The sequence below is a fragment of the Bombina bombina genome, chromosome 1 (assembly GCF_027579735.1).
Source record: "Bombina bombina isolate aBomBom1 chromosome 1, aBomBom1.pri, whole genome shotgun sequence".
Classification (NCBI taxonomy): Eukaryota; Metazoa; Chordata; class Amphibia; order Anura; family Bombinatoridae; genus Bombina; species Bombina bombina.
This window is the reverse complement of record NC_069499.1, coordinates 642,144,205-642,171,839: the sequence shown is the minus strand read 5'-3', so window position 1 is coordinate 642,171,839 and position 27,635 is coordinate 642,144,205. Positions and strand designations below refer to the sequence as shown.

The 27,635-nt window shown below is 42.2% G+C and overlaps 1 protein-coding gene across 3 annotated transcripts in view; it reads left to right on the top strand.

Annotated features, from left to right (window-relative positions):
* The window catches only part of ZMYM3 (zinc finger MYM-type containing 3), a 486,348-nt gene that overhangs the window by 270,942 nt on the left and 187,771 nt on the right, over positions 1-27,635 (top strand). For all 3 annotated transcript variants that reach the window (XM_053699094.1, XM_053699093.1, XM_053699092.1), the window contains exon 13: positions 15,970-16,144. In XM_053699094.1, the coding sequence (XP_053555069.1) occupies positions 15,970-16,144 (175 nt within the window). The remainder of the gene's footprint in view (positions 1-15,969; positions 16,145-27,635) is intronic.

Below are 27,635 nucleotides of genomic sequence, written 5' to 3'. Positions count from 1 at the left end.
TCCGTTCACAATCTCTGGTTTCAGAACATTGTTTCAGAAGGGTACAGAATTGGCTTCAAGTTAAGGCCTCCTGCAAAGATTTTTTTCTTTCCCGTGTCCCAGTAAACCCAGCAAAGGCTCAAGCATTTCTGAAATGTGTTTCAGATCTAGAGTTGGCTGGAGTAATTATGCCAGTTCCAGTTCTGGAACAGGGGCTGGGGTTTTATTCTATCTCTTCATTGTACCAAAGAAGGTCAATTCCTTCAGACCAGTTCCGGATCTATCAATATTGAATCGTTATGTAAGGATACCAACATTCAAGATGGTAGCTGTAAGGACTATCCTGCCTTTTGTTCAGCAAGGGCATTATATGTCTACAATAGATTTACAGGATGCATATCTGCATATTCCGATTCATCCAGATCACTTTTAGTTTCTGAGATTCTCTTTTTTAGACAAGCATTACCAGTTTTGTGGCTCTACCGTTTGGCTTAGCATCAGCTCCAAGAATTTTTACAAAGGTTCTCGGTGCCCTTCTGTCTGTATTCAGAGAATAGGGTATTGGTATTTCCTTATTTGGACGATATCTTGGTACTTGCTCAGTCTTCACATTTAACAGAATCTCATACGAATCCACTTGTGTTGTTTCTTCAAGATCATGGTTGGAGGATCAATTTACCAAAAAGTTAATTGATTCCTCAGACAAGGGTAACCTTTTTAGGTTTCCAGGTAGATTCAGTTTCTATGACTCTGTCTTTGTCAGACAAGAGAAGTCTAACATTGATATCAGCTTGTCAAAACCTTCAGTCACAATCATTCCCTTTGGTAGCCTTATGCATGGAAATTTTAGGTCTTATGACTGCTGCATCGGACGCGATCTCCTTTGCTCATTTTCACATGCGACCTCTTCAGCTCTGTATGCTGAACCAATTACACAAAGATATCTCAATTAATATCTTTAAAACCGATTGTACGACACTCTCTGACGTGGTGGACAGATCACCATCGTTTAGTTCAGGGGGCTTCTTTTGTTCTTCCGACCTGGACTGTAATTTCAAACAGATGCAAGTCTTACAGGTTGGGGAGCTGTGTGGGGGTCTCTGACGGCACAAGGGGTTTGGGAATCTCAGGAGGTGAGATTACCGATCAATATTTTGGAACTCCGTGCAATTTTCTGAGCTCTTCAGTCAGTCCTCTGGCTATGAAAGAAGTATCTCGAATTCTGGTTTGGGCGGAATCCAGCTCCTGTCTAATCTCTGCGGTTCATTTCCCTGGTATAGACAATTAGGAAGCGGATTATCTCAGTCGTCAAACGTTGTATCCGGGCGAATGGTCTCTTCACCCAGAGGTATTTCTTCAGATTGTTCAAATGTGGGAACTTCCAGAAATAGATCTGATGGTTTCTCATCTAAACAAGAAACTTCCCAGGTATCTGTTCAGATCCCGGGATCCTCAGGCGGAGGCAGTGAATGCATTATCACTTCCTTGGAAGTATCATCCTGCCTATATCTCTCCGCCTCTAGTTCTTCTTCCAAGAGTAATCTCCAAGATTCTGAAGGAATGCTCGTTTGTTCTGCTGGTAGCTCCAGCATGGACGGATTCTTTTTCGGATGGCCTCTTGCCAACCGTGGGCTCTTCCGTTCAGACCAGACCTTCTGTCGCAAGGTCCTTTTTTCCATCAGGATCTCAAATCTTTAAATTTAATGGTATGGAGATTGAACGCTTGATTCTTGGTCAAAGAGGTTTCTCTGCCTCTGTGATTAATACTATGTTACAGGCTCGTAAATCTGTATCTAGAGAGATATATTATAGAGTCTGGAAGACTTATATTTCTTAGTGTCTTCTCATCATTTTTCCTGGCATTCTTTTAGAATTCCGAGAATTTTTTTACAGTTTCTTCAGGATGGTTTAGATAAAGGTTTGTCCGCAAGTTCCTTGACAGGACAAATCTCTGCCCTTTTTGTTCTTTTTCACAGAAAGATTGCTAATCTTCCTGATATTCATTGTTTTGTACAAGACTTGGTTCGTATAAAACCTGTCATTCAGTCAATTTCTCCTCCTTGGAGTTTGAATTTGGTTCTGGGGGCTCTTCTAGCTCCTCCTTTTGAACCCATGCATTCATTTGGACATTAAACTTCTTTCTTGGAAAGTTTTGTTTCTTTTGGCCATCTCTTCTGCCAGAAGAGTCTCTGAATTATCTGCTCTTTCTTGTGAGTCTCCTTTTCTGATTTTTCATCAGGATAAGGCGGTGTTGCGAACTTCTTTTGAATTTTTTCCTAAAGGTTTTGTATTCTAACAACATTAGTAGAGAAATTGTGGTTCCTTCATTATGTCCTAATCCTAAGAATTCTAAGGAGAAATCATTGCATTCTTTGGATGTTGTTAGAGCTTTGTAATATTATGTTGAAGCTACTAAGTCTTTCCGAAAGACTTCTAGTCTATTTTTCATCTTTTCTGGTTCTAGAAAAAGCCAGAAAGCTTCTGCCATTTCTTTGGCATCTTGGTTGAAATCTTTAATTCATCATGCCTATGTCGAGTCGGGTAAAACTCTGCCTCAAAGGATTACAGCTCATTCTACTAGGTCAGTTTCTACTTCCTGGGCGTTTAGGAATGAAGCTTCGGTTGAACAGATTTGCAAAGCAGCAACTTGGTCCTCTTTGCATACTTTTACTAAACTCTACCATTTTGATGTATTTTCTTCTTCTGAAGCAGTTTTTGGTAGAAAAGTACTTCAGGCAGCGGTTTCAGTTTGAATCTTCTGCTTATGTTTTCATTAAACTTTATTTTGGGTGTGGATTATTTTCAGCAGGAATTGGCTGTCTTTATTTTATCCCTCCCTCTCTAGTGACTCTTGCGTGGAAAGATCCACATCTTGGGTAGTCATTATCCCATACGTCACTAGCTCATGGACTCTTGCTAATTACATGAAAGAAAACATAATTTATGTAAGAACTTACCTGATAAATTCATTTCTTTCATATTAGCAAGAGTCCATGAGGCCCACCCTTTTTTGTGGTGGTTATGATTTTTTTGTATAAAGCACAATTATTCCAATTCCTTATTTTATATGCTTTCGCACTTTTTTCTTATCACCCCACTTCTTGGCTATTCGTTAAACTGATTTGTGGGTGTGGTGAGGGGTGTATTTATAGGCATTTTAAGGTTTGGGAAACTTTGCCCCTCCTGGTAGGAATGTATATCCCATACGTCACTAGCTCATGGACTCTTGCTAATATGAAAGAAATGAATTTATCAGGTAAGTTCTTACATAAATTATGTTTTTAGTTAAAATTTATAGACACATTGAATTATATTTATAGAGAACCAGATATGAATCAAAACTATACATATATATGTTTAAACTATTATAATATGCTATGCAAAGATTATAAAAATTACCTTATTCACAATAATCTCTCAAACCAGAGTTGAATTTAAATCTTACAATGAGATGCCAAGGTAGGGTTCACTAACTTTAACAGTGCTTAGTTAAACAATAGAACAATATACTTTAACAGTCAATTTCTATGCGAAGTTATCTGAGATGAAATAAATTCTTATTCGCTACAATTAATTATATATATTTTTTGCAAAGATAAATTACACACCAGAGAGATTTGCTTACAATAATAGGTCTGATTTAGAAATATGCAATACACAGGACCTTTGTTTGGCAAATAAATTATTTAGCAATAGTGACTAAGACTACACAGGGCTGTGAAACACAAGTTTAAAATACAAATTCTTTTCAAAATTACTAACTGCAATTTGACTATAGTCTTAGAATCCCTTTATCTAAAATATTAAAGATAAATAAGTCATACATCACCAACTTGATCAATTAATGTTTCAACTTCCAGAGTTTCTCCAGTAAATCCAGTTTTACATCATAAATTGAGAGGTAATTTTTGCAAGATGGATAAAAATATAGGCCCAGGTTGCTTTTATAATAGACTGGATCGCAGCAATTTGTTTAGTCCAAAATTTTGCAGCCAGAGTTCCTTTTTCTCTCTTGCTTAAGATTATATTTTGCAATATAGTCCCACCCCTTTTTATTCTAATCATCGTGAAATTGGAAACGCACAATGGAAGCTTGTCTAGTGATTCGCCCTTACGGAGCTGAGCATAGATTGGCCCTTTGAGTCGAAACATTTGATTGGCTACTTGGGTTTGTATATGTTCTAATAATTCATTTGGCTGCCATACCATTTTAATCCCCTAGGGGGAAGCAAACAACCAGAAATGCAGTTTCTATTCCTAACACTGCTAACAGTAAATACAGTTTATATATATATATATATATATATATATATATATATATATATATATATATATATATATATATATATATATATATATATATATATATATACAGTATATATATATATATATATATAAATATATATATATATATATATATGTATATGAACAATATATATACAGTATATATATATATATATATATATATATATATAATTTTCAATATACCATATTTGTTTAGTATCAACAAGTCACATGTTCCAAGCTTATTGGACCATGTCATATACTATTCATGAATACACAGAACAATGTTCATGGCTAACATCCATGGGACATCTTGCTGTCTGTAAGATAAAAACAAAAGTTACCATTTTGAAACATTTATACATCTCCCATACAGCTTATTCATTCAGTTCCATATACACTTATCTAATATGTTGCTATTAGACACTGTTTCTTAGGTCTAGAATTTGTGGATTCAATACAACAGGGACAATTTAACACATAAGCGACACTTAGTCATTTCTTCAGCTAACAATTTGCTCTACGAATATCATTAGGCTTCAAAGGAATTCCAGTGCCTCATGGTTAAATTATCACGTCTGTTGGCATATGCTTCTCTTTGAAATAACCTGCCTTTCTTTGAAATGACTACCTGAACTTAAAGGGACACTGTACCCAAAAATTGTCTTTCGTGATTCATATTGAGCATCAAATTTTAAGCAACTTTCTATTTTACTCCTATTATCAAATTTTCTTCGTTCTCTTGGAATCTTTATTTGAAATGCAAGAATGTAAGTTTAGATGCCGGCCCATTTTTGGTGAACAACCTGGGTTGTCCTTGCTGATTGGTGGATAAATTCATCCACCAATAAAAAAGTGCTGTCCAGAGTACTGAAATAATGATAGCAAGAGAACGAAGAAAATGTGATAATAGGAGTAAATTAGAAAGTTGCTTAAAATTGCATGCTCTTTCTGAATTACAAAAGAAAAAATCTGGGTACAGTGTCCCTTTAACTAGACCAAATGTCCCATCCTTTGTTCTCATTTGAATGTATTGTAATCAGGAAGAAAGGTGTGTATCACCCAGCCAAGACCATCTCATATCACATTGGATTTTTAAAAAATAAAATGAAAATATCAAATATCTGATATCTGCAGCTTATTTAATGTGACTTACAGGTACCCTGATAATTCCACAGCTGTGCATTCATTACTTTTGGGAATTCAGAATCTGACCACCAGGAGGCGGCAAAGATACCCCAGCCAAAGGCTTAAATACCTCTCCCACTTCCCCCATCCCCCAGTCATTCTTTGCCTTTCGTCCCAGGAGGTTGGCAGAGAAGTGTCAGAAGTTTTCGATAGTCTCTTATGGAGGGTAGTTCTCTTCGGAATGGGACTGGAGTTTTAAGTAGCCCTGTCAGCCTCTCAGTGAGAGCATTGATGAAGGTTAGATTCTGGAGATGCAGGGAGAGTCTTCCTGCGAAACCATCCCGACTGATTAACAACTCAATCATCGAGTTTCGCTGCCTGCTTTCTTCTCAAGTCCATGGCAGAAGCGACGCTACTATCTGTCACACTTGAATGGCCGTGTTCCTCTTCCACGGCGTAGATTCCGGTAAGATTGTTTCATTTTACTTTCATTGTGGATGTCTTCTAATTACAAATGTTTTTCTGACAGGCTGCAACCTTGCGGTAATACTTAAACATAGGGTCTCAGTGAGGCTCCTTTTGTATCTTGGAATCAAGGGTAATATCTCCTGAGGGGGGTATTGAACAGGTGGTTTTCCATCTAAAGCGGAGGAGAGTCCACGGCTTCATTCATTAATATTGGGAATTAAGAACCTGGCCACCAGGAGGAGGCAGAGACACCCCAGCCAAAGATTTAGATACCTCCCCCACTTCCCCTCATTCCCCAGTCATTATTTGCCTTTCGTCACAGGAGGATGGCAGAGAAGTGCCGGAGTTTCGGAGTAGTCTCTTATGGAGGGTAGTACTCTTCGCATTGTGACTGGAGTTTTAAGTAGTCCTACAAAGTCCATGCGGTACAGCACAGTGGTAGCGGGTGGTGCAAGCTGTAGGGGTACCACACAAATCACCAACAATATAGCACAGTCAAAAAGAAATGGCAGCACTCACCACTTATGCAAAAACTTCCATCTTTATTGAGACTTCAAAGAAAAAGACAACGTTTCAGACCTCTAGTCCTTAGTCATGTCAATACACAAATGCACGTAACGCACCTTAATTAGTAGGTGTGGTTTGTAACTCCTATCCTTTTATTAACTTCTTAACTACAAAATCACAGATACTATTTCAGTGTTACCTGACAGAGGATGCACCATCTAGTGACAAAATACAAAAATACAAAAGTGCATGCAAATAAAATCAATTATACAATGTTTCATATAGCAAGAGTGTGTGGCACAGGAGACGGTTTATGTGGTCCAGGTCCTAGGAGGTGGTGAGTGCCCCGGCCATTGGCAGTATAAAGGTGCCTTTATTTTTTTTTGTAAATTAGCCTAATCAAAAGCGCAAGCTATGGAGGACTCTGGCGCGTCAGAGGGCTCTCCCTCTTTAACAAAGTCTCATTCCTGTGTTTATTGAGAAGAGGCTCTGGTAGATCAGCCTGCTCAACTATGTTCCACATGCCTTGATAAAGTTACAACATTTAAATGTAAACGGATGTCTAGTACTACTGAGCCGTCCACCTCTAAGGGTTTTTCGTCCTCTGAGGTGCGTTCCCTACATTAATCTCTGATTGCACATGCAGCGCCCCCGGTCCAACCATTACTCCTTCGGGTGAGATTCGTTGGCCGTCAGACTTTGCAGACCAACTGGAATCTGCTGTTTCAAAGGGGATCCATGCCTTACCACATTCTGCTAAGCGCAAGCGTAGGGTGTATCATGGCGACCCAACCCAGGGTTTGTCTACGCCGATAGATGATCCAGAGGCTCTATATGATGAGTCTCACTCAGTCTCTTTGGAGGAGGCCCCTTCTGTGTCGGAGTCTGTGTCATCTAAACCTCCAGCGGCGGAGGAGCCTGGTTATAGATTTAGTATGGAGAATTTGCGCTTTCTGCTGTGGCATTTGCTTGCTACTCTGGAGGTTCCGGAAGCTAAGATCTTGGATGAACCTGCGATCCCTAAGCTTGACAAGGTATACGAGGACAGGGTAGTACCTCAAACTTTCCTGGTTCCCGTTAAGATGGCAAATATTAAGAATGAATGGGAGTTCCCCATTCTGGACTCTCAGCTTGAGCTGTGGGGGACCCATCCCTAAGGTGGATGGGGCTATCTTGAAGCTTGTGAAGCGGACGATTATTCTCCTTGAGGATTGTTTGTAATTTAAAGAGCCCATGGATAAAAAGCTAGAAAACATGTTGAGAAAGCGGTTTCAGCACACTGGGTTTGTATTTCAGCCAGCAGCGGCCGTTGCGGCGGTCGCTGGAGCTGTGACATATTGGTGTGAATCCCTGTGTAAAATGGTCGAGGGGGAGACCCCCATCGACGAGATACAGTAGAAGATTAAGGCGCTGAGGGTCGCCAATTTCATCTGTGATGCCAATATGCAAATTAGTCGCCTGAATGCTAAGGTGGCAGGTTTTTCTGTTTAAATGCGCAGGACTATGGCTAAAATCCTGGTCTGCGGACATGACCTCTAAATCAAGGCTATTGTCCCTGCTGTTTCAAGGAAAGCTCCTGTTCGGTCCAGGATTGGATTCGATCATATCCACGGTCACGGGAGGCAAGGGCGCATTCCTACCACAGGATAAGAAGGCTAAGCCTAGGGATCTTGGAAACCTGCTTAATTTTGGAACAAGTCTAAGCAAAGCAAGAAGCCTGTCTAGACAAAATCGGCATGAAGGGGCGGCCCCTGATCGGTCTCCCAATCATGTAGGGGGCAGATTATATCTATTCTCAGACGCATGGTTGCAGGATGTTCAGGTCCCTTGGGTTCTAGAAGTTGTCTCCCAGGGTTACAGGATAGGGTTCAGATCCCATCCGCCTGAGGGCAGATTCCTCCTGTCAAACCTGTCTTCAAGACCAGATAAGAGAGAGGTCTTTCTAGAGTGTGTAAGGGATCTTGCCTCTCTCGGGTTTATTGTACCAGTACCTCTAGCAGAAATGGGTTAAAGTTACTATTACAACCTTTTTGTGGTCCAAAAGGAGGAGGTCACTTTCCACCCAATTCTGGACCTAAGGTGTTAAAACAGGTTTCTGAGTGTTCCCTCATTCAAAATGGAAACAATCAGATCTTTTCTGCCCCTAGTTCAAGAGGGACAGTTCATGACAACTGTAGACTTCAGGTTCCTAAGATTTGCGTTTCTGGACCAAAACTTCCAGTTTGTGGCCCTTCCATTTGGTCTGGTGACTGCCCAGAGAGTCTTCACAAAGGTTCTGGGGGCGCTGCTTGCAGTGGCCAGATCCAGGGGCATTGCAGTAGCTCTGTACCTGGACGACATACTGGTTCAGGCGCTGTCGCTCAGCCCCGCAGAGGATCATTCGAGGGCTCTTCTTTTGCTGCAATCTCATGGTTGGAAAATCAACTCGGGATAGAGTTCCCTAGTCTCCAGCAACAGGGTGGAGTTCCTGGGCACGATAATAGACTCTATGTCCATGAAGATATTTCTCAGATCAGCGACGCAGGAAGCTTGCGTCCACCTGTCTTGCCCTTTAGTCCTCCACAAGCCCGTCGGTGGCTCAATCTATGGAGGTGATTGGTCTTATGGTTTCAAGCATAGATGTAATCCCATTCGCCAGGTTCCATCTCAGACCTCTTCAACTGTGCATGTTGAGACAGTGGAACGGCAATCATTCAGATCTATCACAGCTGATAACCATGGATGCTCGGACTCGGCTCTCCCTCTCTTGGTGGATTCATCCGGAGCAGCTGTCCATGGGGACATCCTTCCTGAGACCGTCCTGGATTGTGACCACGGACGCCAGTCTGATGGGATGGGGAGCTGTTTGGGGTGCCAGGATGGCACAAGGAAAGTGGTTCAGGGAGGAGTCTCTCCTTCCGATCAACATCCTGGAACTACAAGCAATTTTTCAATGCACTGAAGGCATGGCCTTCTCTGGGGTCGGTCAGTTTCATCAGATTCCAGACCGACATTACCTTGGTTGCTTACATCACCCATCAAGGGGGTACGAGGAGCCTCCATGCAATGAGGGAGGATTCTGGAGTGGGCGGAGTCCCACGACTGCTCGCTTTCAGCGATTCACATTCCAGGTGTGAAGAACTGGGAAGCGGACTTTCTCAGCAGGCAATCCTATCCGGGGGAATGGTCTCTTCACCCCAAGTTGTTTGCAGAGATTTGTCTCAGATGGGTTATGCCGGAGTTAGATCTCATGGCGTCCAGACTCAATTAAAAGCTGCCTTGATACGGGACGAGGTCCAGGGATCCCCAGGCAGAGCTGATAGATGCCTTAGTGGTTCCTTGGGGATTCAGCCTAGCTTACATTTTTCCACTTCTACCTCGTGTAGTTGCACACATCAATCAGGACCGGGCCTCTGCCATTCTGATTGCTCCTTCTTGGCCGCAGAGGACATGGTTTGCGGATCTAGTGGGTATGTCATCCTCTCCGCTGTGGAGGTTACCCTGTCGCAGGGATCTGCTGGAACAGGGGCCCCTTTCAACATCAAAATCCATATTCTCTGAGGCTGACTGCGTGGAGATTGAACGTCTAGTCTTGGCCAAGAGAGGCTTTTCTGAAAGTGTGATTGATACTCTAATCCAGGCAAGGAAGCCAGTCACTCGTCGCATCTACCATAAGGTGTGGAGGACTTACTTTTCCTGGTGTGAGAAGCATGGATATCCTTGGCATAGGGTGAAGGTATCCAGGATTCTATCCTTTCTCCAAGAGGGTGTTTGAGAAGGGTCTTGCTGCTAGTTCCTTAAAGGGACAGATTTCTGCATTATTAGTTTTGTTGCATAGGAGACTCGCTGAGCTCCCTGACATCCAATCTTTTGTTCAGGCGCTGTCTAGGATCAGGCCTTTCTTTAGACCGTTAGCTCCGCCTTTGAGCTTAAACTTAGTCCTTAGGGTTTTGCAGAGGGTTCTGTTTGAACCTATGCATTCCTTAGACATTAAGATTCTGTCCTTTTAAGGTTCTCTTCCTGTTGGCTATTGCATAGGCACACAGAGTATCTGAACTAGCTGCCTTGCAAAGGGATCCTCCTTATCTGGTGTTTCATGCGGATAGGGCTGTACTTCCCACTGGGTTGGGGTTTCTCCCCAAGGTGGTGTCTAACCATAACATCAATCAGGAAATAGTTGTTCCTTTTTGTGTCCTAACCCTTCTTCTAAGGAGAGGTTACTTCATAACCTGGATGTAGTTCATGCTTTGAAGTTTTGTCTTCAGGCTACAAAGGATTTCAGACAGTCTACTTCTCTTTTTGTGGTGTATTCTGGGAAGCGCAAGGGCAGAGGGCCTCTGCTGCTTCTTTGTCTTTTTGGTTGAGGAGCTTGATTCGCTTGGCTTATGAGACAGCGGGACATAAGCCTCCTCAGAGGATCGCGGCTCATTCAACTAGAGCTGTGGCGGCTTCTTGGCCCTTCAAGAATTAGGCCTCTATGGAGCAGATTTGTAAGGAGGCTACCTGGTCCTCCTTACACACCTTTACAAAGTTTTACAAATTTGAGGTTTTTGCTTCTGCTAAAGCTGTTTTTGGGAGAGAGGTTTTGCAGGCTGTGGTGCCCTCCAAATAGGGTCTGCCTTTTACCCTCCTGGTTTCATTCAGTGTCCTCTAGAGCTTGAGTATATGTTCCCAATAGTAATGAATAAAGCAGTGGAGGCTCCTCCCCTTTAGATGGAAAACATAAATTATGCTTACCTGATAAAATAATTTCCATCGAGGAGAGGAGAGTCAACGGCTCCTATCTCCTATGGGCGGACCTAAATTTCTTCTTCTGGCACCATTTATACCCTGATATTTCTCCTACTGTTCCTGGTTCCCTTGGCAGAATGACTGGGGGATGAGGGAAGTGGGGGAGGTATTTAAGCCTTTGACTGGGGTGTGTCTGTCTCCTCCTGGTGGCCAGGTTCTTAATTCCCAATAGTAATGAATGAAGCCATTGACTCTCCTCCCCTCGATGGAAATAAAATGATCAGGTAAGCATAATTTGTTTTTTTAACATGTTTATTATATGATTCTGTCTGCTAATGTGTAGTGATACTTAGACTCATGGCTAATTCGGAACGTAACAGCCTTTTGCAAGTGACGCAGCCTTTACGGTCGAGCGCGCTTTTTTTATGGACTACACAGTACACCTTGTGACTGGGCGTGGTCACATTCTGACTCTCTATGTCTGCATTCCTCACAGTGTGGCGACTGAGAAATTCTGGTGAGGTGGTGAGTGTCCCAGCCATAGGGGTGTAAGGTGCCAGTTACATTTTTCTTATTGGTCCATTTTTTTTTTATCAATATCCCAGTTATGGAGGATTCTGATTTTTTTTTTTTTTTTGGAGACTGATTTCTGATTCTACTTTTTGCGAAGAGTATGAATTGGCCCGGGTTATACATTCCCATCAGTTATGTTCCGAATACCGTTTTAGAGTGCTCAGCTCCTTGGGATCAGGGAAACAGGGGTCCGCTGAGCCATCAGCCTCTGGGGATTCTGTTTCCCGCGAGGCGAGTTCCCTACAACCAACTCTTACTACGCATGCAGGTAACACAAACACTGCTTATTCTTCTCTGGAGGGTGGCTTGTTTCCTCCAGAGGTTACAACACGGTACCGCATGGCTATATCCTTGGCACTGACGCATTTTTATCTCCCAGGAGTGTGTTTACGATATTGTCCGTGTTCTGTTAACCAGGGCTGATCAGGCGTGGGATTGCTTGGTCCAGTTCAGCCTTTTGGAGGAGCGACTGTCCCTGAGGCTTCAGAGGGGGCAACCTTCGGAGCCAGGGTCCCGTGGAGGTAAGTTTTGCCTTTCGTTTGAGACTGCCACGCCTTCGTGTTCTACTGAGGCACGTTTTGCCGCTGCTGGAAGATCCCATGCATGATTAGACATTAGGGGATGAAGTAATCTTCTTTGAGTATGTCTGTTTGAGTATCTTTCCCGTTCTGAGCTTGGAAGATTTAGATTCCTATTAGGCTGGTCCTGCGGTTGTGTCCGTTCTTCCTGGGCGATAACCTACGGGTTGCCTTATCTTTTATTTTGTATCTTTTATTTTGTATCTGGTTAGGATGAATTTTATTTGGTTTAAAGCTCATGTTTGTTATGATATTCACTTTGGGAATTTTTCTTCTCTGGAATCGATACTCTCAATTTTGTGGTCGCACTGTTTACTTCTACGGAAGTTTGTTCATGGGGACGTGTTGGTCCTCTGTCTGTTGTTTATCTCTCCCTCTTAGGGGGTAACTTGTGTGGCCTTGTCAGTGCTGGGGGCCCTTGGTTTCAGGCTGGTCCTGACTGGGTGCAATCCATTCTGTCCTTAAGGCCTATTCAGACACGTGGTGCCTACTATGCCTGGCTGGTCCGGTTAGGGCGCAGAGTCCCACTATTTGTTTTTCTTTTGCAAATTTCAGCTAGCATTCCGAGAGGACTTGATGGTCCGTGGTTTGCCTAGGGGCATGGGGGATTTCAATATAGTTGTCCGGGACTCCGTTGAGATCCGCTGCGACATACTCTGTTGGTTCTGCTTCTGCGGGATCTAGTTTGTTTCCTTCCCATAGTGGGTTGGAAGTTGAAGGATTTAGGTCCTTCATGCAGCCAGTTCCTTTTAGGACTTGTTCCTTCTGAGGTTTCTTCCTTTGGGTAGAGACTGGCTGGACTTCGTCCGTTTTTTCTTAGCGTTTTTTTTTTTTTTTTTTGCCTTTTAAGTTAGGAAGTTGAGTCCCATGTGGCTCTTTTCTGCTCCTGGCAGCTCGTTGTTTCCACATTAGGGACGATAGATGTTGTCTCCTCCTTTCCAAGCTTTGCTTAGAGTTTTTTTTCCACAAGGGTTTGGGATGCTCTGCATTTTTCTTCCTTGGTTGTGGTCCTCCGGAAGGTTACTCTGAGAGGGTTATGGGCCTATTCTCTTCTGCTCTCTCTTCGGGTGATCTCTGGCCTCGTCATTCTCTTAGTCTTGGACTTCGTGTGTGGGATCCTTGGTGCCTTTGGGCTCTGGAGTAGTTGTGTGATTACGGCCTAGCACCTTGTTGGTGGGGAGTTGGCCTTCTGTTAGAGGTGTTCTCTTCCCTTTGGGCTGGGAATTTGAGTGAGTCCTGTAACCGTTTCTCTGCATTAGCCCGCATCTCATCCCTGTGAGGTCTGATTTTTCAGACTGGGTATCTGTGCTCCCTGGGGGCGTCGTTTTAAGATGACTCTGGGTCCTGGGTTCTTGTATCGCATCCTTATTGGATGTCTGGAGACTTGTGATCCTGTGGACTGGTTCTGGATAACAGTTTTTTCAATGAGGGCTATTTTGTGCTCCCTTTTTTACGGGGAGTTTTTTCTCTGTTATATTCTCAGTTGTGTCCGGATGATTCTTTATTTGGTCTTCAACTTTTAGTCAACGGCCTCTCACGTCTCTGTGGGCATGTGTGCTGTTCCTTTTCTGTGCCCTTCCCGTTGGAGGGGTAGTTTGACCTCTTCGGAAGTGGTTGTCCCTCTCTCTGGAGGGTTGTTGTCCTGCCCTGTGTGCAGGAGGAGCTGGACCTTGTTAACGCTAGAGTTAGTGGCAGTCTCATAATCTGAAGGTCGTGAGTTCAGGCCTCTCTCAAGGCACTTGTTCTTGGAGGAGCGAATGGGTTGGCACCCGAGCTCTGTTGGGGTGGGGATTCCCCCCATTCTTCCACTCCCAGGGGGACTTGTGGTTGGGGTAATTTTGGGTCCCCTGTCTATCAGACATGTCTGTCGCTTGGGCTGGTCTGGTGTTTGGAGCAGGATTTGAGATCTGTTGCTCTGCTAATTTTGACAAGTCGTTAGGGATTTGGCAAGCCTTCCTTTGGGGGCTCTGCTTCTTTTCCACGTGCTGGCTGTTGTGGCCTAGTGATTCACAAGCCCGGTTTGAGAGCTCATGGTTTAGAGTTCAAACCCAGTCATGGGCCTTTGTGCGCTTCTCTCTATACATTATCAAAAAAGAAAAGAAGCAAATCTTTTAAGATTGTGTGGGAAGGATTGGCGGCGTCCTCTGGTGGCTGGATGCTTAGCAAGCTGTAGATTTGGGTTGGAATCTATCCTATTGCTTTGCAAGTATTCAAATTTCTGGTGTAATTTTGGATGACAGCAGCGTGCAATGTTTTGACTCTTCAGGTGTTGTCGTCAGGTGTACCTTTCTGAGCTTGTTGCGCAAGGTTTACGGTATCGGAATATTTAGATAATCTGAGCCGTATTGCGGTTTCTGGGGTCTTTTGTCGTCATTTACCTTCTAGGGTGCGGATGCACTTTGTTTAAGAGATGATTCTCTTCTTTGTTTCAGTCTCTGGGTCTTGATCCCAGGGATTCTGTGCAAACTGGGGTCTCGGCGTTGGCTCCCTTGTTCTGCGAGACCGGTTGGATTTCTGTTGGCTTGGCCCCAGTTTCTCAGGGTTTTTTTCGCCTTGGGACTCGTTAGGGCTCTGTTTATGGTCTTCATTAGTGCTCTTATTATGGTTCTCTGGAATCCTTTATCGTATGCCTGCTCCATGTCCTTTGCCCTTTTTGGGGAAATGTTATTTGATCCCTTTCTCTAGTAAGGGGTGTGTTATTAGGAGACCAACTACCAGTTGACGGTGTCTCTTGGCGGCTTGTTGGCTCAGTCGAGTCTAATTCCTGCGGTCTCTAGCAAGGCTTCTGGGCTATCTGCGGGTCTGTCCTTGGGATTTTTCCCCAAGGTTTTTTCTCGGCTTCGGACGAAGCTGGGTTTTATGGTGTAGGGGTTTTTAGGCCTGGTGCCCTCAGAATGGCCGCCTTTTCTACCCTCCCGTTTTTGCACTCAGTGTCCTCTATAGCTTGGTTATTGTTTCCCAAAAGTAATGAATGCAGCTGTGGACTCTCTCAGTTTTATGAAGAAAAACTTAAATTATGCTTAATTGATAATTTTTCTTTTCTTTAGACGGAAAGAATCCCCACAGCACCCCGCCCGTAATTTTCTGGGAGGCGTCTGTTATTTTTGTTCTTCTGGCACCTTTTCACCCTATGTTTCTTCTACTGTTCCTTGTCCCTTGGCAGAATGACTGGGGGATGGGAGAAGTGGGAGAGGTATTTAAGCCTTTGGCTGGGGTGTCTTTGCCGCCTCCTGGTGGCCAGGTTCTGTATTCCCAAAAGTAATGAATGCAGGTAAGCATAATTTAAGTTTATACTTCATGAATGAAAGTCCCCTTTATTTGTTACATTTGTAAATGGATTTACAATCACCAAGTACCTTTTTTAAAGGGGTAAAACATCGTTTATATATAACATTATTTAACAATAATAAACTCTAAGAATAAATTGTAGTAGTTAGTGGGAGGACTGAAGTTGAGCTAATTAATAGACATCCAGTACAGAGGAATGATGTGCTTTTGTAGCCTATGGGTTGTGGTGAAGTAAGGGATTTGCCATGTGCTCTGTTTTGAAAAGGGAGTGGAATAGTTTAATGGTTTGATTTTGCTACTTTACTTGGTCCCCACCCCAGTCTTTTGCATTCTTTTTTTCTTCTCTCCCCCCCCCCCCCCTCTGTTTATAGCATCTTATTACAAGGAAACACTATTATCCCCATGTTATCTGTATGAAGCATTGGTTTAATGGTTTTATTATTACTCTCTATAGGCAGCACGGTGTCATGCCTGCAAGCGTCAGGGGAAATTAGTGGAAACAATTCACTGGCGTGGGGAAATTAAACATTTCTGCAATCAACAATGTCTACTACGCTTCTACAATCAACAGAACCAGCCCAATTTAGACACACAGAAAGGGCCAGAAAGTCTGCTACACAGTAAAAAAAGTATGTTGATGAAAAAAAGAAATTATGCTTAGTAAAGTTTTCATTTCATGCAGCTGTATATATATATTACCTTTATCAGCTTACCTTTATCAGCCTTTATATCTGCCTAGTGCCTAGCCTACCAATGAGTACCCGTGTAGTTAGAGATTGTCTTGCTTGTGTACATGAGCTCATCTAAAGATGTTAGTTTGTTGTTTTTTTTGGTGGTGTTTTTTTTTTTTTTTTCAGGAGACATTGTTCCCTTTTTAAAGGGACATAATACTTGTATGCTAAATCACTTGAAACTGATGCGGTATAACTGTAAAAAGCTGACAGGAAAATATCACCTGAGCATCTCTATGTAAAAAAGGAAAATATTTTACCTGACAATCTCCTCAGCTCAGCAGAGTAAGTTCTGTGTAAAAAGTTATCTTTCAGTTACTGCCCTGCTGCAGGTAAAAAAATGACGAATTGAACAGCAGCCAATCGGCACCAACACTGCTGAGGTCATGAACTTTTACTGTTATCTCATGAGATTTCACTGAACTCTTGAGATTTCATAGTAAACTTCCCGGGATGAATGTGCACGAAGCTCGCTCCTTTGCCTGTCCCGGGACAGGCATACTGATTTCCTGCTTAGAAGTCCTTTACAATGGGATGTGGCTACTGAGGAACTTTTGAGGTGTTCAGGTGGCATTTTCTAGTCGGCTTTTTACAGCTATGCTGCATCACTTTCAAGTGTTTCAACATTTGGATATCATGGCCCTTTAATGTAGAAAGCATTGAGGATTTCTTAGAATCTTCTTACTTGAACTATTTCTCATCTGCAAGGAATTCCAGTTTCTCTCCATTTCATATCCTAAAGCCTTTAGCGAGAGGGCTTCCTCTCATTTATTTATTTCCATCTATTAATGTATGAATAATACACGCTAATTTACTATATACATACACAAGGTTTTTACTGGTTGGGTAGACTCCTGTTATGAGAGATGGAAATTAGTTGGGTTTAAAAAACATGCCTACTTAACAGAATGAAACTGCAGTATTCTTTGCAATATGCTTCTCATTTATGGCAGCAAGCATCTTGTTGTTTTATATACTATAAGTTGTTACTACCCACAATTTATTTCAGTGACTTTGTCTAGTTTCAGAAGTTGTGCCAAGAGTGTTAAAAATTTAACTAAACCTCTCTAATTACCATTTTTTTTTCTCTTAACATGGTGAAAGTCCACAAGCCATCACATGTGGAATCAGGGTGGATTTGATGTAAATTCAATTAATATTTAAATCATTAGTCAGTAAGACCAATTTAAATCATGGTTTTCATTTTTAGAGTAACTTTTCAGATAATTTTTCCAATAATATATTGATTTGGTTATCATTTGATATGCATAGATAGATCACTGAAATTAATGACATTGGGAGGTGAAGGTTAAATGGATACTAAATCCAAAATTTTCTTTCATGATTTAGATAGAGCATGCAATTTTAAGCAACTTGCTAATTTACTCTCATCAAATTTTCTTCATTCTCTTGCTATCTTTATTTGAAAAGGCTGGAATCTAAGCTAAGGACCTTGCCCAATTTTGGTTCAGACCCTGTACAGAGCTTGCTGATTAGCAGTTACACACACACACACACACACAATAAAATTTTACTACATAGTGCTGGGGACTTATTGTACTTTCTTTCATGTAATTGGCAAGAGTCCATGAGCTAGTGACGTATGGGATATACAATCCTACCAGGAGGGGCAAAGTTTCCCAAACCTCAAAATGCCTAAATACACCCTCACCACGCCCACAATTCAGTTTTACAAACTTTGCCTCCTATGGAGGTGGTGAAGTTTGTGCTAAGATTTCTACGTTGATATGCGCTTCTCAGCATTATTGAAGCCCGATTCCTCTCAGAGTACAGCGAATGTCAGAGGGATGCGAAGGGAGTATCACTTATTTAATACAATGATTTCCCTAAAGGGGGTCTATTTCATAGGTTCTCTGTTATCGGTCGTAGAGATTCATCTCCTACCTCCCACCTCCCTTTTCAGATCGACGATATACTCTCATATACCATTACCTCTACTGATAATTGTTTCAGTACTGGTTTGGCTATCTGCTATATGTGGATGGGTGTCTTTTGGTAAGTATGTTTTTTATTACTTAAGACACCTCAGCTATGGTTTGGCACTTTATGCATTTATGTAAAGTTCTAAATATATGTATTGTACTTATATTTGCCATGAGTCAGGTTCATGTATTTCCTTCTGCAGACTGTCAGTTTCATATTTGGGGATATAAACATTTTTTAAGTAATTTTTTTCTTACCTGGGGTTTAGTCTTTTTTTCAATTTACTACTTCTTACAAATTGCGGGCGTTATTAGGCCCGCGGGTGTGCGAAATGCTAAACTTTATTGCGTCATTCTTGGCGCGAGAATTTTTTTGGCGCGAAAAATAAGTATGACGCAACTTTGCCATTTCCGGCTTCATAGTTGACGCAGAAGCCTTACACACGGTTGCGTCATTAGTGACGCGAGTTTGTCATTTCCGGTTATTATTGGCGCCAAAAAGTTTTCAGTTACGTTGTGTGTCATACATCCTGAAGTGTTTCAGACCTGGAGTCTTCAGGGGTAATCAATCCAGTTCCTTTTCAGAAACAATGTTTGGGGTTTTATTCAAATCTATTCATTGTCCCAAAGAAGGAAAATTTATTCAGACCAGTTCTAGATCTGAAAATTTTGAATCGTTATGTAAGAATACCAACTTTCAAGATGGTGACTATAAGGACTATTCTGTCTTTTGTTCAGCGAGGACATATGTCCACAATAGACTTGCTGGATGCATACCTTCATATTCCGATTCATTCAGAACATTCAGTTTCTGAGATTCTCTTTTCTAGACAAGCATTACCAATTTGTTGCTCTTCCATTTGGCCTAGCAACAGCTCCAAGAATCTTTTCAAAGGTTCTAGGTGCCCTACTCTCTGTAATCAGAGAACAGGGTATTGCGGTGTTTCCTTATTTGGACGATAACTTGGTTCTAGCTCAGTCTTTAGGTTCTGCAGAATTTCACATGAATCAACTACTGTTGTTTCTTCGGAAACATGGTTGGAGGATCAATTTACCAAAAAGTTTCTTGATTCCTCAGACAAGGGTCACCTTTTTAGGCTTCCAGATTGATTCAGTGTCCATGACTCTGTCTCTAACAGACAAGAGACGTTTAAATTTGGTTGCAGCCTGCCGGCACCTTCAGTCTCAGTCACTCCCTTCAGTGGCTATGTGCATGGAAGTTTTAGGTCTCATGACTGCAGCATCGGGCGCGATCCCCTTTGCTCGTTTTCACATGAGACCTCTACAGTTTTGTATGCTGAACCAATGGTGCAGGGATTATACAAAGATATCACAAGTAATATCCTTAAATCCCAATGTACAACACTCTCTGACGTGGTGGATGGATCACCATCGTTTAGTTCAAGTGGCTTCTTTTGTTCGCCCAACCTGGACTGTGATCACAACAGATGCGAGTCTTTCAGGTTGGGGAGCTGTTTGGGGATCTCTGACAGCACAAGGGGTTTGGAAATCTCAAGAGGCGAGGTTACCAATAAATATTTTGTAACTCCGTGCAATTCTCAGAGCTCTTAAGTTTTGGCCTCTGTTAAAGAGAACCGTTCATTTGTTTTCAGACAGACAATATCACAACAGTCACATATGTCAATCATCAGGGTGGGACTCAGTCCCCAAGCTATGAATGAAGTATCTCGGATACTTGCTTGGGTGGAATCCAGCTCCTGTCTAATCTCTGCGGCGCATATCCCAGGTGTAGACAATTGGGAGGCGGATTATCTCAGCTGTCAGACTTTACATCCAGGGGAGTGGTCTCTCCATCCAGATGTGTTTTCTCAGATTGTTCAGATGTGGGGTCTTCCAGAGATAGATCTCATGGCCTCTCATCTAAACAAGAAACTTCCCAGATACCTGTCCAGGTCCAGGGATGTTCAGGCGGAAGCAGTGGATGCGCTGACACTTCCTTGGTGTTATCATCCTGCTTACATTTTCCCGCCTCTAGTTCTCCTTCCAAGAGTGATCTCCAAAATCATCATGGGACAATTGTTTGTGTTGCTGGTGGCTCCAGCATGGCCACACAGGTTTTGGTATGTGGATCTGGTTCGGATGTCCAGTTGTCAGCCTTGGCCACTTCCGTTAAGGCCAAACCTACTGTCTCAAGGTCCGTTTTTCCATCAGGATCTCAAATCATTAAATTTGAAGGTATGGAGATTGAACGCTTAGTACTAAGTCATAGAGGTTTCTCTGACTCAGTGATTAATACTATGTTACAAGCTTGTATATCTGTCTCTAGAAAGCATTATTATAGAGTTTGGAATACTTACATTTCATGGTGTTCTTCTTCTCATAAATTCTCTTGGCATTCTTTTAGAATTCCTAGAATTTTACAGTTTCTTCAGGATGGTTTGGATAAGGGTTTGTCTGCAAGTTCCTTGAAGGGACAAATCTCTGCTCTTTCTGTTTTATTTCACAGAAAGATTGCTATACTTCCTGATATTCACTGTTTTGTACAGGCTTTAGTTCGTATTAAGCCTGTCATTAAATCAATTTCTCCTCCTTGGAGTCTTTGGTTCTGAAGGCTTTACAGGCTCCTCCATTTGAGCCTATGCATTCTTTGGACATTAAACTACTTTCTTGGAAAGTGTTGTTCCTTTTGGCTATTTCTTCTGCTAGAAGAGTTTCTGAGCTATCTGCTCTTTCTTGTGAGTCTCCTTTTCTGATTTTTCATCAGGATAAGGCAGTTTTGCGGACTTCTTTTAAATTTTTATGTAAGGTTGTGAATTCTAACAACATTAGTAGAGAAATTGTTGTCCCTTCCTTGTATCCTAATCCTAAGAATTCTTTGGAAAGATCCTTACATTCTTTGGATGTGGTAAGAGCTTTGAAATATTATGTGGAAGCTACTAAAGATTTCAGGAAGACTTCCAGTCTTTGTTTTATTTTCTGGTCCTAGGAAAGGTCAGAAGGCTTCTGCCATTTCCTTGGCTTCTTGGTTGAAACTTTTGATTCATCAAGCTTATTTGGAGTCGGGTCAGTCTCCACTTTGTGGGCCTTTAAGAATGATGCTTCAGTTGATCAGATTTGCAAAGTGGCAACTTGGTCTGCTTTGCATACATTTACTAAATTCTACCATTTTGATGTATTTGCTTCTTCAGAAGCAGTTTTTGGTAGAAAAGTTATTCAGGCAGCTGTTTCAGTTTGATTCTTCTGCTTTTGATTAAAGTTTTTTTTCATTTATGAGAATAAACTTATTTTTTTGGGTTGTGGATTAATTTTTTCAGCGGAAAATGGCTGTTTTTATTTTTATCCTTCCCTCTCTAGTAACTCTTGCGTGGAGTTCCACATCTTGGGTATTGCTATCCCATATGTCACTAGCTCATGGACTCTTGCCAATTACATGAAAGAAAACATAATTTATGTAAGAACTTACCTGATACATTAATTTCTTTCATATTGGCAAGAGTCCATGAGGCCCACCCTTTTTTTGGTGGTTATGATTTTTTGTAAAGCACAATTATTTCCAAATTTCTTTTGTTGATGCTTTCTACTCTACTACTATTAATTAAACTGAATTATGGGTGTGGTGAGGGGTGTATTTATAGGCGTTATTATTTTTTGCTTGTTAACTTGCTTTAAAGTGTTTTCCAAGCTTGCTGGTCTCATTGCTAGTCTGTTTAAACATGTCTGACATAGAGGAAACTCCTTGTTCATTATGTTTAGAAGCCATGGTGGAACCCCCTCTTAGAATGTGTACCAAATGTACTGATTTCACTTTAAGTTATAAAGACCATATTCTGTCTTTAAAAGATTTATCACCAGAGAAATCTGACAAGGGGGAAGTTATGCCGACTAACTCACCCCACGTGTCAGAACCTTTGACTCCCGCTCAAGGGACTCACACTCAAGAGGCGCCAAGTACATCTAGCGCGCCCATGGCGTTTACTTTACAAGACATGGCGGCAGTCATGGATAATACACTGTCAGCGGTATTATCCAGGCTACCTGGGTTACGAGGAAAGCGAGACAGCTCTGGGGTTAAAAGAAATACAGAGCACACTGACGCTTTAGTAGCTATGTCTGATACCCCCTCACAATATGCAGAAGCTGAGGAAGGAGAGCTTCTTTCTGTGGGTGATTTTTCTGACTCAGGGAAGAGGTTGCAACCTGATTCTGATATGTTAACATTTAAATTTAAGCTTGAACATCTCCGCGTGTTTCTCAGGGAGGTTTTAGCTGCTCTGAATGACTGTGATACTATTGCAGTGCCAGAGAAATTGTGCAGATTGGATAAATACTATGCAGTGCCTGTTTACACTGATGTTTTTCCAATGCCTAAAAGGTTTTCAGAAATTTATTACTAAGGAATGGGATAGACCAGGTGTGCCGTTCTCTCCCCCTCCTATTTTTAAGAAAATGTTTCCAATAGATGCCGCCACACGGGACGTATGGCAAACGGTCCCTAAGGTGGAGGGAGCAGTTTCTACCCTAGCTAAGCGTACTACTATCCCCGTCGAGGACAGTTGTGCTTTCTTAGATCCAATGGATAAAAAGTTAGAGGGTTACCTTAAGAAAATGTTTATTCAACAAGGTTTTATTCTACAGCCTCTTGCATGCATTGCCCCAGTCACTGCTGCGGCGGCCTTCTGGTTTGAGTCTCTGGAAGAGGCCTTACAGGAAGAGACCCCATTGGACGATATACTTGACAAGCTTAGAGCACTTAAGCTAGCCAATTCATTTGTTTCTGATGCCATTGTTCATTTGACTAAACTAACGGCTAAGAATTCTGGTTTTGCTGTTCAGGCGCGTAGGGCGTTATGGCTTAAATCATGGTCAGCTGACGTTACTTCAAAGTCTAAGCTTCTTAATATTCCCTTCAAGGGGCAGACCCTATTCGGGCCTGGATTGAAGGAGATCATTTCTGATATCACTGGAGGAAAAGGTCATGCCCTTCCTCAGGATAGGTCAAACAAATCAAGGGCCAAACAGACTAATTTTCGTGCCTTTAGAAACTTTAAGACGAGTGTGGCATCAACTTCCTCTAATACAAAAGAAGAGGGAACTTTTGCCCAGTCCAAGTCAGTCTGGAGACCTAACCAGGCTTGGAACAAAGGTAAGCAGGCCAAAAAGCCTGCGGCTGCCTCTAACCGCATGAAGGATTGGCCCCCGATCCGGTAACGGATCTAGTAGGGGGCAGACTTTTCTCTTCGCCCAGGCTTGGGCAAGAGATGTCCAGGATCCCTGGGCGTTGGAAATTGTATCCCAGGGATATCTTCTGGACTTCAAAGCTTCTCCTCCAAAAGGGAGATTTCACCTTTCACAATTATCTGCAAACCAGATAAACAGAGAGGCATTCTTACATTGTGTTCAAGACCTCCAAGTTATGGGAGTGATCCACCCAGTTCCAAAGGAGGAACAAGGACAAGGCTTCTATTCAAATCTCTTTGTGGTTCCCAAGAAAGAGGGAACCTTCAGACCAATTTTAGATCTCAAGATCCTAAACACATTTCTCAGGGTCCCATCATTCAAGATGGAGACTATTCGTACCATCCTTCCTATGATCCAGGAGGGTCAATACATGACTACAGTGGATTTAAAGGATGCTTATCTTCACATTCCGATACACAAAGATCATCATCGGTTTCTCAGGTTTGCCTTCCTAGACAGGCATTACCAAATTGTAGCTCTTCCCTTTGGGTTAGCTACAGCTCCAAGAATCTTTACAAAGGTTCTGGGGTCACTTCTGGTGGTCCTAAGGCCACGGGGCATAGCAGTGGCCCCTTATTTAGACAACATTCTGATACAGGCGTCAAATTTCCAAATTGCCAAGTCTCATACGGACATAATTCTGGCATTTCTGAGGTCGCATGGGTGGAAAGTGAACGAAGAGAAGAGTTCTCTATCCCCTCTCACAAGAGTTTCCTTTCTGGGAACTCTGATAGATTCTGTAGAATTGAGGATTTACCTGACAGAGACCAGGTTATCAAAACTTCTAAATTCTTGCCGTGTTCTTCTACTTCTCGCCCTTCGGTGGCTCAGTGTATGGAAGTAATCGGCTTAATAGTAGCGGCAATGGACATAGTGCCGTTTGCCCGCCTACATCTCAGACCGCTGCAACTCTCCATGCTCAGTCAGTGGAATGGGGATTACACAGATTTGTCCCCTCTACTAAATCTGGATCAAGAGACCAGGGATTCTCTTCTCTGGTGGCTATCTCGGGTCCATCTGTCCAAGGGTATGACTTTTCGCAGGCCAGATTGGACAATAGTAACGACAGATGCCAGCCTTCTAGGCTGGGGGGCAGTCTGGAACTCCCTGAAGGCTCAGGGATCATGGACTCAGGAGGAGACACTCCTTCCGATAAACATTCTGGAACTAAGAGCAATATTCAATGCTCTTCAGGCTTGGCCTCAGCTAGCGACAATGAGGTTCATCAGATTTCAGTCGGACAACATCACGACTGTGGCTTACATCAACCATCAAGGGGGAACAAGGAGTTCCCTAGCGATGTTGGAAGTTTCAAAGATAATTCGTTGGGCAGAGATTCACTCTTGCCACCTATCAGCTATCCATATCCCAGGTGTAGAGAACTGGGAGGCGGATTTTCTAAGTAGACAGACTTTTCATCCGGGGGAGTGGGAACTCCATCCGGAGGTGTTTGCACAATGGGTTCAACGTTGGGGCAAACCAGAACTGGATCTCATGGCGTCTCGCCAGAACGCCAAACTTCCTTGTTACGGATCCAGGGATCCCAGGGCAACGTTGATAGATGCTCTAGCAGCGCCTTGGTCCTTCAACCTGGTTTATGTGTTTCCACCGTTTCCTCTGCTCCCTCGTCTGATTGCCAAAATCAAGCAGGAGAGAGCATCAGTGTTTTTGATAGCACCTGCGTGGCCACGCAGGACTTGGTATGCAGATCTGGTGGACATGTCATCCTTTCCACCATGGACTCTGCCTCTGAGACAGGACCTTCTACTTCAGGGTCCTTTCAACCATCCAAATCTAATTTCTCTGAGACTGACTGCCTGGAGATTGAACGCTTGATTTTATCAAAGCGTGGCTTTTCCGAGTCGGTCATTGATACCTTAATTCAGGCACGAAAGTTTGTCACCAGGAAAATCTATCATAAGATATGGCGTAAATATCTTTATTGGTGTGAATCCAAGGGTTACTCATGGAGTAAAGTCAGGATTCCCAGGATATTATCTTTTCTCCAAGAAGGATTGGAAAAGGGATTGTCAGCTAGTTCCTTAAAGGGACAGATTTCTGCTCTGTCTATTCTTTTGCACAAGCGTCTGGCGTATGTTCCAGACGTTCAGGCGTTTTGTCAGGCTTTAGTTAGAATCAAGCCTGTGTTTAAACCAGTTGCTCCGCCATGGAGTTTAAATTTGGTTCTTAAAGTTCAAGGGTTCCGTTTGAACCTCTTCATTCCATAGATATCAAGCTTTTATCTTGGAAAGTTCTGTTTTTGGTAGCTATTTCCTCGGCTTGTAGAGTTTCCGAGTTATCTGCCTTACAGTGTGATTCCCCTTATCTGATATTCCATGCAGATAAGGTAGTTTTGCGTACCAAACCTGGGTTTTTACCTAAGGTGGTATCTAATAAGAATATCAATCAGGAGATTGTTGTTCCGTCATTGTGTCCTAATCCTTCTTCAAAGAAGGAACGTCTATTACACAATCTTGACGTGGTTCGTGCTTTAAAGTTTTATTTAGAAGCTACTAAAGATTTTCGTCAAACATCTGCTTTGTTTGTTGTCTACTCTGGACAGAGGAGAGGCCAAAAGGCTTCGGCAACTTCTCTTTCGTTTTGGCTAAGAAGTATAATACGCTTAGCTTATGAGACTGCTGGCCAGCAGCCTCCTGAAAGGATTACAGCTCATTCTACTAGAGCTGTGGCTTCCACATGGGCTTTTAAAAATGAGGCTTCTGTTGAACAGATTTGTAAGGCGGCGACTTGGTCTTTGCTTCATACTTTTTCAAAGTTCTATAAATTTGATACTTTTGCTTCTTCGGAGGCTATTTTTGGGAGAGAGGTTTTACAGGCAGTGGTACCTTCCGTTTAAGTACCTGCCTTGTCCCTCCCTTCATCCGTGTAGTTTAGCTTTGGTATTGGTATCCTACAAGTAATGGATGATCCGTGGACTGGATACACCTTACAAGAGAAAACATAATTTATGCTTACCTGAATTTATTTCTCTTGTGGTGTATCCAGTCCACGGCCCGCCCTGTCATTTTAAGGCAGGTATATTTTATTTTTAAACTACAGTCACCACTGCACCCTATAGTTTCTCCTTTCTCTTGCTTGTCTTCGGTCGAATGACTGGAGGTGGCAGTTGGGGCAGGAGCTATATAGACATCTCTGCTGTGGGTGATCCTCTTGCAGCTTCCTGTTGGGAAGGAGACTATCCCACAAGTAATGGATGATCCGTGGACTGGATACACCACAAGAGAAATAAACTTATCAGGTAAGCATAAATTATGTTTTTTTGATGATGAATAGAATAGTTGTGCTATGTAATCTTTTGTTTTTGTGTATGTGTATATATACTGTGTGTGTGTATGTGTGTATATATATATATATATATATATATATATATATATATATATATATATATATATATATATATATATACACACTTTAGAGTTTATATAATTTTATTCAGGGATGAAGTGTGTATGTATAATATCCACTAGATGACATTGTTCATTAAATAAAAATGAAAAAACTTAAAATATGAAAAATAACCACTAGATAGTGATATTGTTTAATAGGATGTGGGTAGATGCTTACGTTTATGTAAAAGTTTAAATTTCAGCTTTGACTGTATACATGCTGAGATGATTTAGGATCTAGTATAGACCCGAAACGTTGTTTTCTTTTCTGTACTTTGGACCATGTAAGAAAAATAAAGGTCCTTTTTGCAAATGTATCCAGGACTGGAGCTACTTCCCTTTTTGACTACAAGTTGAGGCAGTCTCTGGCTTTGCGGCAGACTCACCAATCTCTCATTCGGTGAGCCTCCTTTCTCCATACAGCACGGGTGGTCAACACCGCAGTCACCAGCCTAGCAGGTTGGGGTGTGTTTTTTGGTTCCAGAGGCCAGGAGGAGGGATGCCGAAAGTAGTTTGTTTTTCTCAGAGGGTGAGGTTACCAATAAACATTCTAGATATCTACCCAATCTAAAAGACTCTCCAGAGTTGTCCTAGCTTCAGACAGGAATCCTTTGATTCCAAGCAGACAATGTCACAGCAGTGGATTTCATCGAGGCAGAACTTGCAGTTCCTTAATTATGAAGAAAGGAGCCCACATCACTTGGGCACAACACAATGATTGCTTGATATCAGATATCCATATTTTAGGAGTGAACAATTTAGAAGAAGACTTTCTTAGCCACTGGTACCTTTAACCAGCGAAATTATCTCTGAACAAAGGAGGTATTTGAACAAATAGTG